This window comes from Tinamus guttatus, unplaced genomic scaffold, assembly GCF_059628265.1.
Source record: "Tinamus guttatus ecotype Peru unplaced genomic scaffold, ASM5962826v1 Tinamus_guttatus_pri_ptg000048l, whole genome shotgun sequence".
In the NCBI taxonomy this organism is placed as follows: domain Eukaryota; kingdom Metazoa; phylum Chordata; class Aves; order Tinamiformes; family Tinamidae; genus Tinamus; species Tinamus guttatus.
Window position 1 is genome coordinate 2,463,441 of NW_028288582.1, and position 20,296 is coordinate 2,483,736.

The following is a 20,296-nucleotide window of genomic DNA, read 5'->3' on the forward strand; positions in this document are numbered from 1 at the left end:
GTGGTGCATTAAGAGTGACTAAAGTGATCTTTGGGGTTTAGTTTGCGCATACAGTGCTTCGTGTGACCTGTAAATGCCCTCACAGGGAGAAAGAAGCTGCCTCAGTCGTACAAAAAGGTTGATAATGCTAAAGATTAGTTATAGCAGCTCTGTGATTGCTTTAAAAGTGTTACACAAATAATTACAGATCATTTCAATATATTTTCCTACATGCAAATAGGGTTGTTTTGGGCGAATTATGAATGGTTTGTTCCTTTATGCTGCACCTCTGTGCAAATTCAACTTACCCCAATACCAGTGTAAGTGGGTTCGATTCATCTTTCCTTTCAGAGGTGTGGTGCAAATACCTTATCCCTATTTTCTAGACTGTCTGAATCTAAAAATATTAATTAAAACAACAAGCATTGAAATATTCCAGATATCTTCAATTTCACCAATTTCAAGAAGAAATTCAGAATTTGGAACAAAGTCTGTTAGGAGTCTAGCTCTTCCTTTCCAACTGCTTGAAAATTGTGTGACATAGGTGGGTGGATTCACAGCTGATAATTATACTGTCCTTTTTATAAGAAAATCCTAAGAAATGAGTAATCACTGCAGAGAACACAAGAGATGATGCAAAGCGATAAACAAAATCAAAACCTTGAGGAAATAATTAAGGAGCTGGTAAGATTTTCATTTGTATGTTTTTAATTTTCTTTATTTTTTAATAATTCTATAAATTTCAGTATGTCTTTGCTAGAACATTAGTTATTTTGGAATATTTTGTCTGTAGTGTAGGGCATGCATTAATAGTAGTTCATGCTGGTCTAAAGGTTTCAGAATTATAGAAACACACTAGGAGTTACTCCAGGACAATTTTTAAGGTACCTTTCCCCCTTTGTCTCCTTTTTTAGTGGTGTATCTTGCAGAATATTTATATATAGGACCAAAATATATTTTCTTCTTTTATTATAAATTTGATCAAAGTAAATCGTGTAGTTTTGATTCAGTCATTGATTTGCATTAGACAGTTGTGAGCAGGATGGGGTGGCTAACTAAGGCAATAAAAATTTTGCCTAGGATGCCTAGGTTAGAGTTTTGAAATGCTGTCCAACTCCAGAGTAAGTCATCTAAATTTAGGTGTCCACTGATAATTCTCTACATATGTATTTGCTTTTTCGGGTCTCATTTCAACACAAATCTATCATGCAATTCAGTTATTTTATTATATTGACTTAATAGAATCCCTTCAGAAGTGAAAAGCTACAAGACTGATGGAAAACACCATCTATCTCCATTCATATGTACATGTGTATGAACATATACTAGTTTACTGAGAAAGTTATACATTTGTGGTGGTTTTAGTTTTCATTAATGTTAACATACAAATGAATTTGTTTTAAATTGAAGGTGTGTTTACTTGTGCAATAATTCTTTTTTTTTTTTTGTGAGCAGAAGTAAACTATTTAACCATCATTTACTGAATATGGCCAAAATTGCAAATATGTCTGGGAGCAGAGCAATTTTTAAAAGCCACGGTTGATTTTAAGGAATTGACTGTAATGGCTCTTAGACATTCTGCTTCATAATGTGTATTTTACAATATGGACGTAAAATGAACAAGAATTGCCTTTCATTTCCAGTGTGCATGTAATGGATTATCTTACGAGAAAGTTGATCAAGAGGGACTGAAAATAACAGCACTGGAGATGTTTTTCTCAGGTTATCCCAAAATGGTAGGAATGAAATATTTCCGGAATTTGACTAAACTCACTCTTCTTGGGCAAAGGATTCAAGAGATTTCAGACCTGGAGCACTGCCTGTTACTGAGAGAGCTGTGGATTGCTGAATGCTGTTTAGTGGTAAGTTAACTATTTCTCGTTGCCTATAGTTAATTAATAATAAGTTAACAATTCCTAGTCAGCTTTAGACAATTTTATCCCCTTACAAAGATTATCATATTCCTTCACAAGCAGTTCTTCATCTGTTCAGAGAAGAAGGTGATATTTAAGGGAGTCAGGATTTGGCCCTTCTTTACTGAAATATCCAGAGATCTCATTATAAGCATGGATCAAATTACCTCAGTTATACATTACAGTTTTTGTATTTCGGAATCTATAGTGGGGGATTTTAATGTCTTTTATTAGAGAAAGAATGTTTTTAAAAACTACAGCAATTGCCCTGAAACCTTTTTCAGGAAGATGATTACGATGAAGATATTTAAATGGAAACAATACTGTACTTAAAACACATAATTTATCAGGAAGCATTGTAGCTTCTATAACTTTTTCTTTGAGGACTTATTTGAAAAGGTTTCTAAATCAGTAGCATTCTGCCCAGCAGGTATGGTCTCAAATTATTTGGAGTTACCTTACTATTTTCTATGCAAGTTAATGCCATATAGACAAAAGGAGTGAAGTTCTGTTGTTTGGTGCTGCAAATTAATACTTCTCCTTCTATTGCAGAAAATAGATGGGCTACAAAAATGTGTACATTTGGAAAAGCTTTACCTTTATTGCAATGAAATTTCCCACATTGAAAATCTGGAATCCCTAACAAAACTGAATGTACTCTGGTTGAATAATAACCTGATCAAGAATATAGAAGTGAGTCTGATCTCCTTTCAGTATTTATAATGTCTATTATATTAATGGTATAATACCTATGTATATCTAATAATTGGAACTAATTTTTACAGTTATTGAACAAGAGAGATAATTTTAAATGTCAGTACACAAGAATTAAGGCTGAAACATTATGTGGAAATTAAGTAATACACTATACACGCAAAACTTTAAGTCATTCATTTTTTAAGATCCCTGTGATCCGTGATCAGGAAAATATTTTTTGGTTTGTTTTCTTTTAACTCTCTAGATTTTTGTCTGCTCTTCAGTATGGAGAGATGAACTCATATTTAGAAGAAGTTTTATTCCAACTTTTCTTCATGCTGTCATATGAATATTTCGTTTCCTTCCTCCCTACCCTAAAATTAATGCTCTTGCTAACCTTTTAAGTTAGCAAGAGACTAGTCCAGAACAAGTGAGAACTCTGATCAGCCGTTTAGCATGTAGAGGGAGAGAAGACCACTTGGTGCCTGAAATACTTGATTTTTACTGCCCAGACAGGGACACAGAAGTGTGGCATCTCAGTCCTCTTTCCCTTAGGATAGTCATGAAAAGATACTTTACCAAGATAAAGGTAGTTAGAGCGGATGGAGATGCTGCTAGGGATGAATGGGAGCAAATCTTCCCAACCCTTGAAGGTCATAAAGAAGAGGAAGGAGATATTGAAGCTCGGCACAAAGGGAAAGAAGGAAAAGAGAGACCTAAAAATTACAGCTGACAAAGAGCACATGTAAAAGCAATGGAGTGTTTCCAAATTATCTTTTTTTAGAGAGGACACAACAAATATTAGTGGTATCACCCTGCAAAGAACTTCAGTGACCCCATGGACATGGGTGATTTAGTTGCCATGGTATCTCCAAGCCAAGACATGGGCTGCAGTCAGAAGCTAATGAGTGCTTGTGACATGGGGCATGATCTGTGAGGTTCCTCACATACAGCTGTGAAACTAAGGAGCCAGGGAACTATGTGTATTTTCCTTGCAGTATCATTGACAAAAGCTTTCTAAGATAATTGTCATTGGGCCATACAAATTTTCCCTTTTCATGTCAAAAGAAAGCTATAGTTAAAACAGAGGCTAAGATTATTTAGACTCCAGTCAAGTCTGTTTTTACATTTGAATGATCTGCCTCTTAGCCTACAGGCTCTTCAGCATTTGCAGTGCTGTATTAGATTAAAACTGTATTGTTTAAAACATTCACAGGGCTTACATACTCTGCAGAATTTACGAGAGGTCAACCTCGCTGGAAACTTAATAGAAAAAATAGGTAGGTGATGTCAATCTGGCATTTCTAGCATGAGCATTCTCACTGCTACCAGGGATTGATGTACACGGTTTGATGTTTCATTCCAATAAAAAAAATTCCTAGCAGCTTTCATGGTTCAGGATCATGTCCAATGTCCTCAGCCCTGATCATCCCAATGCCAGGGTTAAAACTCCCTTGGACTGACCATAGTTTATACAAACTCTTTGTCACTGCTGGAACCATGTCAAAGGAGGCAGAACACAGATATTGGTGGCATATGTGTGTATGACACATATCTTTTTCTTGGTCGCTGCCTTTAGTATACAGGGCTTTTAGATTAAATCATATTTGTTTATTTTTAATGGGAATATAAGTCCTTCTTGCATCTCTAAACATATAGTAGAGAATCTATAATAAGTAAAAAATCCCTGCTCTTTAAATGAATGTAAATAAATGTAAAATCATATACTATGTTTGACATAATTATTTCTGTTAATGACGTATTCTTTTTGGGGTGAGGAGAGAAATTATGTGGTTAAAACTAATCCACAGGATGAAAATGCAGATATCCAAATGGACAATGCAAGTAATTTTTGTTAATTGTTATTTATATTGGTGTTTAATTTTAGGAAGTTGTTTGGACTTCAATGCACAAATTGAAATATTAAACCTCTCTGCAAACAAACTGTCTTCTTTCAAGGTAAGTTGAAACTTCATGTTTAATTTTGTTGTTTTTAATTGGTACAAGGAAAAGACCTGACTTTTGCTTAGGATATTAGAGAACCCATTATGCACAGCTGTGACAGGAGTTGATTTTAAAAGGACTGTAATAATCATTTTTACTGATTTCTAAAGGTTTTTAGATCTCTCTCTTTGGAAAACTTTTGTTCCCCAAAATTCATTGTAGCAAGGACTGGAAATTTGTTAGAAAATACCCATTGTGCATTTACAATTCATATGCTTCCTGCGCAGTGTGCTCAAGTTTTTAGTCTTGAACATGGAGGAGAAGATATATTACATTAAATCTTTGGAAAAATAAAAAAAAAAGATAACAGAAGCAACATCTTGAGCTTAAGAACGTAAATACAATCAAGTGCCAGGCTTCACAGCAGGCATTATACAAACAATTAGTGAACTCGTCGTGGGATTTGAGAATGTAAAATTAGCCATAATGACATTTTCCTGGCCATTTGGCAGGCCCAGCCTTTTGTTTTTCCAGGTATTTGTGAGAGTGTTCTAAAACTAGGCATTGTGGAGCATTCAAAATTTTCGGTGTCAGTGGTCTGACATTTTTGTTTCAAGACTGAGAAAGATCAAGCCTGGGTTTCAAGGTTTCATCACTTTTCTGGAGTTATTTCTTCACAGACTGACCTTCCTTTTCCAAACATCCTTCACTTTTTTTTTCCTAAAATATTTTAGTTTGCTTTCTCAAAAAAATTGTGCAACCACCAAACAAAAATCTCCAAAGCTTTATGTGAATATTAAAAGTATCCAAAGTTCCAGAAGGTCATATTCACAACTGCTGCTGCATCTGTACTACTTTCTTTCCTCTCTCTCTCTCCTGATGCATTCTTCATTCAGTATAGACACCTATAATTAAAATCTCAGTTAGTCTTAGTACTTAAATTAGTCTCTTTAAACTAAGAGTAATGGCATGATCCCAGAATCCCAGAACGGTTGAGGTTGGAAGGGACCTCTAGAGATCATCCAGTCCAAGCCCCTGCTCCAGCAGGGACACCCAGAGCACGGGGCACAGGGTGGCATCCAGGCAGGTTTGGAAGATCTCCAGAGAAGAAGACTCCACAGCCTCTCTGGGCATGTAAGAATATGACTTGTATAACACTACTGTATATTATAGGTTCTTCATTATTATTTTTTTTTTTTTCAGGAACTCACTAATTTGTCAAGACTATCTAATTTAAAAGATTTGGGCCTAAATGATCCTCAGTATGGGCCCAACCCTGTTTGTCTTCTCCATAATTACGCTATCCACGTGCTCTATCATATACCTCACCTTCGAAGGCTTGATACATACGACGTGTCTCAAAAAGAAATCAAAATTTTGGCAGAGGTAAGTTCAGATTTTACTTTGTAGGTGCACTAGCAGTACAAATGGATTAATTACTGATGATGAGTTCCTCTACATGACTTTCAGTCAAGATGAGTGCCTTGTGTTATTGTTTAGTACTGTGTTATGTTGTCAAAAATTTAAATTTATCATGGATCATTAGATTTTTGATGGTGGGGATAATAGTGTGAGAATCCGAGTTTAAAGAAAGAATACAATTAAGCAATAACTATTATTGTTATTATTAATGGTTATTATTATTTTATATTATTATCATCACACATTACTATTAATAACGGCAAATTTAAGGACTTAAAAAAAACATGGATTGCAACTCCTAAAGTTGCAAGATTCCAAAATAATATACAAGGAGTTTTCTGAGTATTTCAAATTTGCTATAGTAGTGCACACTACTTCTTCCTGGATGCTAGTGGATAGAACTAAGACTTTTTGTCTTATTGAAAGCTCGAATTACAGAGTTATTACCAAATAATTTTAATGAATCTATTACATAGTTCTAGCACTCGTCATAGGCTGGCAATGTTTTTGGACTACTGCTATTTAATACTGAGCAAAAAGGGCAACAAAAATTGGAGGGACTTTTATGTGTCTTGCTGTCCACTGAGATTTTTTTAAATCGTGACAGATTTAACTTGATACTTGCAAAAGTAGGAGAAAACTTTCTGAATGCATTCCACTTTTTAGTGAAATAAGTAATATATTTTGGTGTAAAATAAGTAGTCTCAACCTTCTTTATGTAGTTGTTGGCACCCATACAACTGCAGAAACATGTGACAGTTAATTTGCCTTACTTCAGAAAAAGGAGTTCTTGGGGGCAAAAATTGAGACACGTGAGAGGAAACATTCACAACAGCAACTGTTCTCAAATGAGAAGTATGGTTGTTGATTTATCCAGAGTTCATTTTCTGAATGATGCGATTGAATAGTGTTTGGATATAGACCAGAGCTAACTGAAGCATGTGGAATAATTCCATTTGAATCACAGCATAAACTTCTTAGTTACAGTGTTCATACAGTGGATTACAAAAGTGAGCGTTTTTAGTTTGTTACTAAATTATAGCAAGGCACTATCCAATGGTTGGTATTCAAATACAGTCAAAAGGAAGTGTGCTGTATCTGAAAATATCTCAAAAAATGTTAATGGAATAAATGTAGCAATAATGCTGTGGTTTGCTGTCTTCTTCAGAAATAGGAGCTATGAATGGTTATATCATGTTCATAACTGATGAATAATTTTCCATTTTTCATTTTCAAAGACCACTGTTATGAAAAAAAAAATGTACTATAACATGCATGTAAAAAGCATTTATAGACAGCTTCATGACAGGCTTGAAAAGCTAAAAGAGAGCAAAAACAAACTGCAGAATTTGCCAGAGAGTAAGATAAAATTGTTCAGCTGCAACGTAAAACATGTAAGTGTAAGTAGCTTCACATGTCAAAAATGTATTGCTTGGAACAAAAATAACAGTAACTTTTGGGTAAATTCTTGGATGGTTACATATCTTTAATAGGTTGATTCATTCAAATTTTGTCTACGTCAGTTTTTACTAGTGCTTGTAATCTATGAGTTTGTAAACAGTTTCTACTGGAAAGATAGCTTTTCTTCTGAAAAGCCAAAAGTGTCTAGAACATTTAATGTATTTCAAGAAATGCATTTCCAGTCTTGATTCTGGCAGGTTCATAATTATTTGAATTTCTCTGATTTCTCTGTCCTTTGGTAAATGCTTTGACCAATGGGCTTTTAAATGGAACGGCTGCAAGATGAAAAGCTTAGAGATCTAGCAGACTGGGTAGATAGTCATCTAGTGTGGTAAACTGAATTTCAAGTTGCTGCTTTTATGTATCCAGCTCAGATTTGCCTTGAATTTCCCCAGTGAGCTTCCAGATTATGAATTTTGCTTGCTCTGTTTGATACAATGAGAATTTCTGAAAGGTCCATGTTCATATTGAAAACTTCTGGAGGTTCAAAAGATGTGCTCTGGGTGTCCCTGCTGGAGCAGGGGGTTGATCTTTAGAGGACCCTTCCAACCTCAACCATTCTGGGATTCTGTGATCTTTATCACTCAGGTCCCAAGTTACTCATTTTTCATGAATTAAATCTTTTGCAGCGTAATAGACTCAGATTGTGGTTGCATCAGGGAAACCACAACAATTTTAAAAAGTAAAAGGTCTATATCACAGATTTTATATACAGCATCCTGTAAACATTCCAAGAAGTTTTTAATGCACTCTGAGTAAGCTCCTTTTGCATGTGTCTGCAGACAAATAACTGGAAAACATATTGCTGATGACATAAATCAGTTCCTTCAAATATTTTGTTCAAGAGTCAAATATTTTGATCAAGAGTCAACAGACCCTGGTCTCTTGCCAGGTCAGGGTAGTGCTTTTATTGTCCTTTCTTCCTCCTGTTGTTTGCCATAGATCAGGTTTGCCTGCCTATGCAGACATGTGGTTCCCTGACATTATTGTTTTGACAGGAGAAGTGCCCATGGTTGGTGCATATGTGAATATGCATTGGGATGTGTAGGCAGAGTGAGATAAGTTCGTTTTTTTTTTTTTTTTTTTTTTAATAAGTGTTTTATGGAAGCTTTATTTTCAGGAGCCAATTCCTTGCTTGATATTAAAAAGGCATGAGAGGTGGTTTATTCTTAAACTCAATTAACTCTGAGCTGTACAGTGGCTTGATTAATCCTGAAGATTACCTCTTAGCAAAGAACACAGAGAGGATTTAAACCTTTTTTACTCAGCTAAAATCTTTTCTTATGAGAGAACATAAATAAGAAAATTTTCATGCCATACTTTAACTAAATCTCTTTCCTCTGAATCCTGATGCATTCTTTTTGTCAGCTGGAACGTGAACTGGCTGAGCTGCAAATGTTGGGCCAAACATCAAATAATAAATATCTAAAGAATAATAATCTGGAAACTGAAATTCCAGTTCATGACAGTGATGATGCAAATAAGGAGGCTGAAGAATCCGATCTTGAAAAAGCATTCTTACAAAAAATAAATGCCCTGAAGGAAAGAATAACATTCTGGAACAGAAAACTGGATGAGTATGTTTAGTGAATTGTATAAGAATAATAATCTGATGTCTTTGAACATCAATAATTGAGTGTAATGGTAACTGGTAGTTAGGAGACTCACATTTGTCTCACATTTCTTTTAGATGAAGTTCAAACTGTGAGTACTGCAAAGGTCACTGAAGTGGCAATTCACATGTGATCTAAATCATTGGATTTGGTCCAGCTGCTAGCAGGCAGATGTTCCCATTACAAAATTTGTTACTGGGGATCTCGGTAAATAGGGAAAAGATTGAACAAAATATCAGGGATGAATGGTTTTTTGGACAAGTGCTTGCAAAGTTTTATGGGCCTTTAAATATTACAGAGATATTATAGAGAATATACAAGTGTAAATATTACATTTTTGTAGTTTATTATTCTTAATTATAGTTTAGAACTTCATGAGTGAAATACAGCCTAAAGGCAATGGCCAGCCCAAGGATTATATGCAGCATAAGCCCCTGAAATGGGGCATGTGGGTGATATCAGTGATGGCAGAGACTTAGTGTTGAATGTCAGCACAGGTCTGAAGCTGTGGGAAATTTGTTGCCTTGACTTGTCACTAATCTCAGTCTAGAGGCTCATACTGCTCCCAAGTTTAGCAGGGTTTCATTAGTGCTGCAATTTAGACACATGCTTAAATAGCAAACTAATAAGTTCTCTTCCTCCGAGGGGTAATTCTCTTCAGTTAAGGAATACAGCACAATATTGGGGCTGAAGTGGATGAAAATTCCTGTAATGGATCAGGGCAGGGTCTTACTGTCCACAATTATAATCTGGTGTGATCTATTGCTTCCAGATTTTTTAAAAATAAATAGTTCTGTCATTATTCATGTATCTATACTGATGCTTTTTTAAAAAAAGGAAAAATAATTCAAGTCTTGTTGTTATGTTGTTCCAGGAAAAAAAAAAATCTTCTTTTTTCTTTTCCAGAATTGAAAAAAATTACGAGATGGAAATTCAGAAAAAAAAGAAAAGTTTTAACTTGGTAGTACAATTTTTGTTGACGGAATTGGAAACAGTGGGAAACATTCACTTTGAAGAAGGTTTATCAAATAATCCATGGCAAGTTCTTTGAGATACTCTTTGTAAGAGTTTACTCCAAGTAAACCTTGTTTCTTCTGTTTCTTAAACGCAAGTCAATAATTTTTAACAAAGCACATTCATTATAGGGATCTGGAGTGTTGTGAAGCTCCATTTAGATTCTATTTACAGGCAGCTGGTGAGAAAGGAAATACACTCTCCCCTCTCCTTGTCCTGGCTGTGTACTAGGGTGAGGCTTTGAGTCTACAAAGACTCATTATTTGCTGCCTTTATTCTTCATTGTCCATTTCTGAAGCCCTTGATTTAAAAATAAAAGGAATAATAAAAGGAAGATAACCAAGCTTACCCAATAGCTTTCAGTAATAGCAATAGTGATTATTCTTAGTTCCTAGACAGCTTTGCTGGTTATAAAGCAGCATTAGAAATTGCTTACCTAATCTTTGTATGAATAACCTTGACACTCTTTTGAGAGGAGATTGAAATTTAGGTTGGCAGTATTTCAAGGACTATTTTCTGCTTGAATACTCCAAGCTTGTCCACCTCAGCTATGCCCTTTTTATGGTCGGGGATGCTTATTAGGGCTTCAGGTAGTTTTGTGTCTACAGGTTCCATTTGAGGTTGTTTTTAAATAGCATTCTACTTTAAATGCCGTTTTCTCAAGCTAAGAACCTTCTTTGTTTTGGCAAGGAGAAATTAATAAATGATCCTTGTAAGGCTGAAAGCCAGAGCAAATGTGTTTGCATCAGTAATCCCAGCATGGAATCTTTCTGAGAAAGAGCAGTGTTTTAATTAATTGTAATTAAAAAAAAAAAAAAAACACTTTGCCTGTCTTCTAAGTGGACCTTCTACTGATTGAAAAAGGAAGGGAAGCTGATGCATTTCTAGAATTTGTTTCTTTTTCAAAGATGGCCAATTACAGAATCACAGAATGGTGATTACCTCACAATTTTTAAGGAATCTTGCAGTGCCAGTTGGAAATAGAGGAGTTCGTTAGTTTTCTGTTCAGTGGCAGAAAAAGGGGACATGGATTTATTAAGTTATTTGAGTCAGGTACAAAAGGGAACACGTGGTAGAAAATACTGCGTTTCTGCCCCTGAATTCCTGGCTTGCTGGAAGACCCCTCCTCCTTTCTCAAGTTTGACCACAGAAACCTTTGTAAGTTCTCACAAGCCATGTTCACTTTATACATAATTGTAGTGAATTTTGGGGACTGCTCATGTGAATAATGAAGGATTTAAACAGATTTTAAGTACAACAGCTTTTCAGGTTAGTAAGTCCAGACTAATGAGGACAGGGATGTCTTTAACACTATGAATTCACCAGAACACAATCAGTCCTTGGGTGTTTTAATGGAAATAGAGAAAAGAAACATGGTGAATGACATATAATTAAATACTGATTGTTGATGCTTAGTTTCACATCCAATATTTGAATTAAGTGAACTATTTGTCTACAGCCGAGAGAACATACTTATAGCAAAAGAAAACAGGCTAGTGATTCTTTCTTTTGAAGAGTAAAAAGAAAATAATGTTATAGATTGCTTTGAAAAATTCATTGCAAAACCAGAAGGTGTAATTAACTTAGTGCTGTCATCTGCACACAGGTTTAATTGCTGTTGTGATCTAATTCAATCACGGTATTGTTTCTGGGACTTCAGATCATATGGTATCATAGGAATGAAAATAAATCGCATCTTCAGAGTGCACAATCATATTCTGAGGCTGAAATATGAAGAGAAGTTTCAAATGTTTCTGGAGAAAGAAGTTTTCAGTACAGCAGAGTAAGTGTCTCAGTTTTAAGAGGTCTAGTATAGGACTGACATGAACAAAAGAAACCTCTTCATTTCAAAGAAAGATCTGTTTTGGAAAGCATTATATAATTTAGAATTGCTAAGAAGTTTTTCTGAGGTAAAGGTGGCTTGAAGTTCCCCAAAGTCCCTATACCTGTTGTTTCTCTGACTGGCGTAAGGTCTTCAGAGGTCTATAGCTTAGTAGACAATGCCAGGCAAGATACTTGATTCCATTTTGTTATTAAAATCTGGATCTTACCTCAGCTGCTCTAATGTGCTTGTGAAAGCAGAGTAAATAAGGCCAGATTTCTGAAAGCAATGATAGAAAAATAGTGCAAAAACCACTGCCCACCACTACCACAAAACAAACCAACCAAGCCACTCAAATACATATGCATCTGCATTTGATCTGCATCACAGAAGAGCATTTATCTGTTAGGATATCTCCACAGATAAGTGCAGGTGTTTCTATGCAGGTTTCAACTTCTGAAATTTGTGTCTCTGTAGTGATTTATTTCATTTCCTTCTAAGACTCAATCTGAGTCTCCTGATGTAGCCATGATATTTAAGCAGTGGCCAAAGCAGTTCATAGAGCTTTGCCAGCAGTGGAGCAACAGTCTTAACACTCCTGGTTGCTCACTTAAGGCCAGAACCCCAATGACATCTGGTTCTTTCTTTGCATATTGAGCAATTTCCTCACCTGATGTGTCTGTATTTATGCAGTTACAGTTATTATTTATCATCTCTTTATGTACATTTGCTATGTATGTAAGAACATTTTTACATATAAATATGTGTGTGGTGTGAGTATAGAAAAATAAATTAAATATAAACTCATGAAACATAGAAGGTGAAAAAGTCAGGACAGAGCTCCCAGTTCAGTAGGTCCTGAAAGGTAGAGGCTGAATTTTACAAAAATAAAATTTGGTCATTTGTAAATCAGACTGGGTCTTCTGGCTGATAGCTCCTGCAGAGCTGTGGGCTTGGATGGAACTGGAAGACCTTGTCAATTATGAAGGCAAAATCTCATCTCCCTGAGAGGCAGCAGCTGGATCGCAAGATTGCCCAGTGCATTCAGAACATTTTAACTTTTATGCTCAAAACAAATTTCCTGGGATTCAAGACATGCCCTTCTGAGATGCAGTGTTACAGTCAATGGTGTGACATGATGGAAGATAGAATTTTTTTTTCTCTTTTGAGGGGCCATTCCAGCACGATCTGAAACAGATTTTTTCACCCCATGGTCATCTTTACATGAGACTGCAAATGCAAAATGACTCTTCCTTCTAGAGCTTTACCTCAGATTATTTCAGATAGTAATCTGAAATCAGACAGTTCAACTACCCACACTCTGCACTTCATTCTGTCGAGACAGAAGTCAGATTTTTGACCAGCTAATATTTTGGGGGTTCTTTTTATTACCTAGAGAGAACAAAACTTTTCATGCCAGAAGTGGCATTTTATAGACTTTTTTTTTTCAAGGAGAAAAGAACAGTTATCAATTATGTAGTATTCATATACAGTTGTGGTTCTGCTGTCAACAGAGATTCTACTATTCTGTTTCCTCTTAGGCAACTGTTACCTTTCAGCCAAGGATATCAGCAAAGTAAAGACTAGCTATTTTAGAGGAAAATAGAAATAATTTTTTATATATATATAGTACAGGAAATGGATATTACTCTTATAAATTATAGTGAGGCAGGAATAAACAATTTTGTCTTGCAAGTAATCTTTTTATGTATAACATAGTAAACATCAATATTATAGAATTTGTGTTGCTTACATCAGTTATTTCTAATGAATACTGTGCAGTGTATAAACTTTGTCTAGGCCAAATGTCTGTTTTTGCCTTTTGCCTGCTTGTGCAGCAGAACAATGAAAACCTATTTTGTGTTGTTCTTGTTAAGACACTACAAAGAGAAGGTGGACTATCTCTTTTATGTGTTTAACCCTGAATTGCCAGTCAATGAAAAGCAGCTGCTGCAGCTCCTGGAGGATGGTTTGCAGAGTCTGGCAGGGCACACGGTATGCTGCACTGCGGACAGGTGAACGCCTCTGTTCAGTAAGATAAACAGCAGAGAGCACTGCTGCTGTTTTTTTCCTTTCTCCTTTCATTATTCTCCTATTCATCTTTCTTACTCTTCCTCTCTTTTTGTCATATTTCTTCATGCTGCATCTGCTTCATTCTTCACATCTTTACACCATCTGGAGCCAAGGCTTGATTAGTTGTTTTCCAATTTTTCTCCTCCTTTCTTTGTCCGTTCTCTTTTTGCTGCAGATTCTTTTCTCACTCAGCACCTCTCATCAGTGCCCCAGATGGAGTTTGCAGGGACCGATGCAAGATTAGTTTGGAAGACACCACAAAAAGTCCTGTATCACCCGTATTTGTTGCCTATGGAATAAATTGGGTCATTGTTTGTTCAAGTCATTTATTTTACAATATTCACTTGTATTTATATGCAGAGAGTGGTGTATTATTACTTAGTTCTTCCTCCCTACAAATGCTGGCACAAAACTTAGCCAGGGTTTTCAGCTCTTTCAGTTCTGGTCATCTAGGTCTCACAAACATACTCCCAATTTTAAATCATTTTCCTTTTGTTCTTAATCCAAAACTGAAACATTGTCCACTGATTTCTGATATCCCCAGATGCTTAAATGTAAAGGCCCTGCAGGCACAGATCCTATTTGTCCACCTGTTCTAGTTTGGGTCATAATCCTAAGAATATTTAGTACTGCCACAGGGACCCCTTGTACCTTCAGACTGAAAAATAGCTAAATGAAAGAAATACATGATTTCGTGAAGTGTAAGAAGAGAATTTAGAAATAAAAGAAAGAATTTTCATTTTGACTTGTGAAGGAAGAGAGTTGAAAATAAAATGAATTGAGATCAACACTTCTTTCTCTAATCTCCATTATTCTCATTTTCATCTTTCCAACCTCTTGCACACCTGCTAGAGATCAGATTTTAGAGAAGCAAGATAAATATCTTCAAATCTAGTATTTATTGTGCTGTTCTGCTTTATTTTGTTTATACTCTGCGTAGTTTTCAGAGTTCCCACTGAGCTCACTTTCTGTGACATGACATTCTCTGCAAGCATACAGGAAGATGTCCCTGTTCCAAAGTGCTAGCAATTTGATTTCATTTTCTCTTATTCTTTTGAAATTATTTTCTTCACTTCACTTTTTACTTTCCCTCCTGCCATCCTTTTAAAAAAATTGGTGTTGTATTTTAATGCTGCTTAGAATCGGTGAGATTTTTAAGGAATAGTCTTAATCAAATAGAGGTACTTGGACATTGTTTTAATCTTTGCAGTTGCCTAACACAAAGGAAGCTGTTCTTCTCTGTAACAGTCTAAGTACCTGCGAATGCCCCAGAATAGAGTTTTTGAAAAACCAAGCCAATACTGAAGGCAAAAACAGCAGTGAGCCTGTGGAGTCATTCAGGCAAGGTAATTCAAAAGTTTGGAAAAATGCAAAATCAATGACCTTGTATCAGTAATTGTTGTATCTTGTATTTTAAGTCTAAGGACATTTTGTAAATACTACAGGTGGTCAGGAGGTAGCGTAGGCAGCTTTGAAGGGAATTCTGAAACTTTGTTGAAATCCAGTGACATTTTTGTTTGTTAGGAAGCCCTAGGAAGCACTTGGACTGCTGGGAGTAAATTCCCAGACAAGGATTAAAATGTCAATGGGGGATGACATACCTAATTATTTCTCAGGTTATGACAAATCTTTTCTAGTTCAAACATCTCGAAGAAAGTGCAGAATGAGGAAAGGCACAAACATATTGTACTAACCTATGTCTAGAACAAGACACTGAAGGGGAAAATAGCAACCAATCTCTTTTTAGTCTGGTTTCCTAAAAACAAGTGATAGGCATTCATGCTGCCTGACTCTGCCACTGCAGTGTCTTAGGAATCATCAGAATTTCATCCAAATTTGAAAGAGGTTTAGAAGTCTCAAAGGTAACTAACCATTCACAACTCTTTTTTAACCTAAACAAGGACACCTAATATTTCTAATTTCGCTGGCTTTAATACTAGCCAGTTATAAATGTTGGATTTCATTATATATTTTTTTTTCCTGACAGATAGATTTGTTTAATGAAAAGGATAAACACAGAATCACAATATATTTAAATACATTTTATACACACACATATATATAAAAATGCATATAAACCATTCATTGCCAGCCCAAGATGGAGCCTGCTGCTTGTTACACTACACACCATTGTTTTATTATCCTGCTCCCAAGCTAGAATTAGAAGCATTAATATTAATTGTCTTTTCTTCCTGCATTTAGGGAAAGTGATAATTGCAAAAGTTTTCCTTGGCCACAGTGTTCCATTTTGTGCAATGAATCCCATCTGTCAAGTCAACTACCCCGGAGCTAATTCAGTATTCAGGCCATGGAAATGCCTAGAAAGTGATAAATCTACTCCTGACAATAGTATGTATCTGTAGGCACATGTTAGGATGAAGTTAAGGTTATAGCAACATTTGTATTCTAAAATCATCTTCCATGTACTTTGGATTGTGTCAAGTGATTTGATTCCTCAGAATGCAGTCTCTGCTCAGCTGAAGAAGGACAATGACAAGCAAGAAACTCCCCATCTTAGTGCAAGCAAGATGTGCCACTTTGCTCTTTAGTTCACACTAAGAGTAGCCTGCTTCATATAGTTTCATACCCACTCTATCTTTGTACTATGTGTTTTAATAAATGTTGGAAAGAAGATTGGAGATCACAGAGATCTTCACTTTTAAAATCCACATTCTTTATTTTTAAGCAAAATTTAAAAAAATGCTGGGAAATACCCTGTTATAAGTAAGCAAATTAAATCCTTGTATCACATGCATCATCTGAATGATTTTGCTTTAACCTATTTTTTCCACAAGAGACCACAGTGGGAACTGTGGAATAGTTTTACCCATTGATACCTTTCAAACTTTCTGGTGCTAACAGGAAGCAACATCTGTCTCTATATACAGGAGCTGGGATGGCTCCTGGTTTCTAGAAAGGGAAGAAATGTAAGCTAATTTGAAAGGTGATCTCACCATATGATGAAGTAGTTCTGGACACTGCGGCAGGGAGAGCAGGGCAGGAGAGCTCTCCATGCTCTCAGGGTCTGAACTAGTTCTGCAGGATGCAACCTCCATACTGGAATCTACCATTTGCATTTTCCACATGAGAGAGACACTTTATACTCTACTAGATTTGTATATAACTGGAGCATTTTCATGGAAACAGATACATTTGATTCATCACATATTGAAATGAATTCCTTAACTTCATTAACAAATAATATATTTCTTTCCTTCTTTTCTTTTAGAAGCATGGTCTAGGTTGGAATGGAGAAAGTGTGACTGCCGGCTTCAGCAGTACGAGTGGTTTGTGTTTGATCATGAGCTAGTCTTACCAGAATATGTTGCTGAGTTTGAGTACATTACATTGGTATGAACTTTGTTATCCTTAATGTAATGTTAGAGGGGAAACTTTTGATTTCACAGATAAAAAAGTAAAAAGCAAATAGTTAAAAATAAATTCTGCTTTACTCACGGGTTCTGATTATTCCAGGTTCAAAGTTTGTTCTGTATTGTATGAGAGACAGATAAAACATTCATGAAAGTCTCTGAGGATCTTTCTAGTCATTAATGTGGGCGTTAAAGCTCTGCTTTTGACTTTTAAAAAGCCCAACAGAAATGAGAAAGATTCTCTAATTGTCAGCAGATGAATAGAAACACTTCTGAAAACTAAGTCCTATCTCTCAACGAGGGGCTATGGAAAGTAAAGCTGATGTTATCAACAGAGGAAATGATCTCGTCTGCATGAATTCTTGAGGGAGCAACTGATTTTTATTTTTTGGTTGTGCAATATGCGCTTTTGTAAAAGGAAAAAATATTTCTTTTATCAGCTAGGATATTGAGCATATTTTTCCATAATTTAAAAATAATACAAAAAAAAATGTAGTGCTCTTTTTAAGCCATCTGCTACCAACATGCAAGGGCTTAATTCAGACTCTGAGTGCCTGTGTTAGGTAGAAGCAAGTGTACAGGAAAGCAGGAAGTTCAGCTCTGGGGAAAGGAAGAGAAGGGTGGAATTCAGGTGTGCATCAGCCCTGCCTGGTCCCATGGCCCAGCTGTATGTTGCTCTCCTGTGATTCTTCCACTTCTTGAATTCCAGTGCATAATTGTACTACTTTGTCTCTAGCCAGCGTGGGTTACAACAGCCTATACAAACAAAAACATCCTGTAATGTGCAGCGATTATTACACAATTAAACCCAATTTTCAGCACATCAGTGCCACAGAAAGATAATTCCATAACTTGTTTCCTGCTAAAAAAAGAAAGTTTACAACTTTCAAATGCATTTTATTTTAAATAGGTCAAAGATCAGTCTCTGTTTTCTACGTGCAATGTAATTGTTGAAGAGGGAAAGAAAAGCACAGAAGGATTTATTCTGCCTTATGATTTGCAACGTGATGATGAAGTTTTGAATATGCAACCACCAGTAAAAGCCAGTACTAAAATTGCTTGCTTAGATGAAAAAACAATGCTTTCGGTGGCTAAGGCCAGTATTTTCAGTCGGGTAAAGGTGAGAAATTTCTGTCAAATTTACAATAGGAAAAAAATGTATTATATTACTGATACTGTGTTGCTCATGACTCATAGAGTTAAAAATTAAGGTTTCAATTTGAGCTGGAGTCTGATATGCTTGCATTTACTTGATATGAGTTGCATGATATTGAACAAACAAAAAATCAAAATGTATGAAATCAAAATGCTCACTGTACAATGTGAATAGCAATTGTAGGACTGAATCCTGTTTACATTTCTCATTATATAAAGCACAAGTAATTCCAACGAAAAAGTAATTCCAAGTAAATGAAGTGGATCTGAGAATAGGACATGACTTGAACTATCAGCCTTTCCTTCAAGTTTTCCGGAATAAATGAGTTTACAACATCATACCGATTGCTCTTGAAAATATTTTTTGTCAGATTTGACATCAGAATACAGATATAACCTAGTGAAAAACATTGAAACTATGTAGCAAGCTCATTCAGGGGATATTCGTTTTCCTAACTCTGACATTGCATATATAGCATTTCAGTATGGCATTTTCAGTAGCTTCATTTTCTGATGAAGTCGCCTTGCTAAATATGTGATTCTTAATACTGAAATAATTTCTACACTGTCCCATTTTTAACTCTAGTTTGTGAGCTGATAACATTTCCTATATTTGCTTATTATGTTTTCAACCCCATTTTCTTAAAGTTTCCAAATAATGTTTTTCTTTCCTACCACTTATTTAGAGAGAATGTTAAGAAAAAGCAGAATGAAAAATTTCTTCCTGTTTTACCAAAATGTTATCTTTCAAGTAGTCTGTATTTGGACTGAGATTCTAGCAATTCTTCTCTCACTTTGCCTTTTCCTAAGTATTTAGTCTCATTGGATCTATTGCTCATTGTTGCTGGGCTAATCTCTTTCCATGCTGCTCGCTAATAATGGAAGAGTTGCCAGTTGCTCAGAGTCAACAGGATTTCCAGTAAAGAGATGAGTAATTCCCAATAAAGAGGTGAACTGAACAACTATCTTCCTGTTCCTTTGTCCTGTGAACAGACCGGCTGTCTGACTCTCCATCTATTCAGGCCACTGTTATTTCAGGGAGAAGTTACAGGACATATAGTCTTCAAATAAGTGAAAAATAATCATCATATCCTTTAGGCATTTTTTCATTATTTTGTGTTATTTGGAGTCATGTTTTATATACCTATGGTTCATAGGATAGGATAGTATTTAGATTTGCACTCTAGCTGTAGCAGCTTTTTCATTTTAAAGGCAGCGTTGGAGTATTACAGAATTTAGTTGCCCGTCTGATAAAGCTGTAATTTCTGCTGTACTTTCTGCCTAGGTTTTGAATTTGCATGGAAACAGCCTGAATAAGCTACGGGACATCTCTAAACTAAAAAGACTTCAAAAGCTTATCATCAGCTTTAATGAATTTACTTCCTTAGATGATATTTATGACTTGGTGAGACATAAGCTCAATAGTTTTTAAGGAACATAAGTTAGAATAATATTCTTGAATGGGAAAAAAAATATATAAAGTTAGTAACGTAACAGCAAGTACAAAGTTCTGTGTCCTTGAACAAGTTCTTACTCCAGGTTTGTAGCAGTGATAGGCAAGACCACTTGAACTTTTCCCAATACTAGTAGCAAATACTGTGATAATGTTAACTAACCCTTCCAGACAAAGAAGTATTGAGGGAGCAGGGTGAGAGCTGGAGAGAGGATCTCTTAGTTGAGCTGATCCTCTTGAGGGTTGAAATTTTTTGAGGGTTGGAATCTTTTCAGTGGTGGCCACCGACAGAACTAGAGGAAATGGCCAGAAACTGAAGCATCAAAAGTTCCACAGGAACTTAAAAGAAAATTTTCTTAACAGTGAGGGTGACAGAGCAC

At 35.7% G+C, this 20,296-nt stretch overlaps 1 protein-coding gene across 1 annotated transcript in view; it reads left to right on the plus strand.

The window, feature by feature from the left end:
- The first annotated feature begins 562 nt into the window (after positions 1-562).
- The window catches only part of LRRC9 (leucine rich repeat containing 9), a 40,732-nt gene continuing 20,998 nt past the window's right edge, over positions 563-20,296 (plus strand). The window contains exons 1-16 of the mRNA XM_088539617.1: positions 563-663; positions 1,623-1,841; positions 2,445-2,585; positions 3,805-3,868; positions 4,477-4,547; positions 5,736-5,918; positions 7,193-7,348; positions 8,784-8,992; positions 9,935-10,066; positions 11,649-11,825; positions 13,742-13,859; positions 15,148-15,283; positions 16,140-16,286; positions 17,167-17,288; positions 18,219-18,428; positions 19,749-19,868. Of these exons, the coding sequence (XP_088395743.1) occupies positions 610-663; positions 1,623-1,841; positions 2,445-2,585; positions 3,805-3,868; positions 4,477-4,547; positions 5,736-5,918; positions 7,193-7,348; positions 8,784-8,992; positions 9,935-10,066; positions 11,649-11,825; positions 13,742-13,859; positions 15,148-15,283; positions 16,140-16,286; positions 17,167-17,288; positions 18,219-18,428; positions 19,749-19,868 (2,259 nt within the window). The 5' untranslated portion in view covers positions 563-609. The remainder of the gene's footprint in view (positions 664-1,622; positions 1,842-2,444; positions 2,586-3,804; positions 3,869-4,476; positions 4,548-5,735; positions 5,919-7,192; positions 7,349-8,783; positions 8,993-9,934; positions 10,067-11,648; positions 11,826-13,741; positions 13,860-15,147; positions 15,284-16,139; positions 16,287-17,166; positions 17,289-18,218; positions 18,429-19,748; positions 19,869-20,296) is intronic.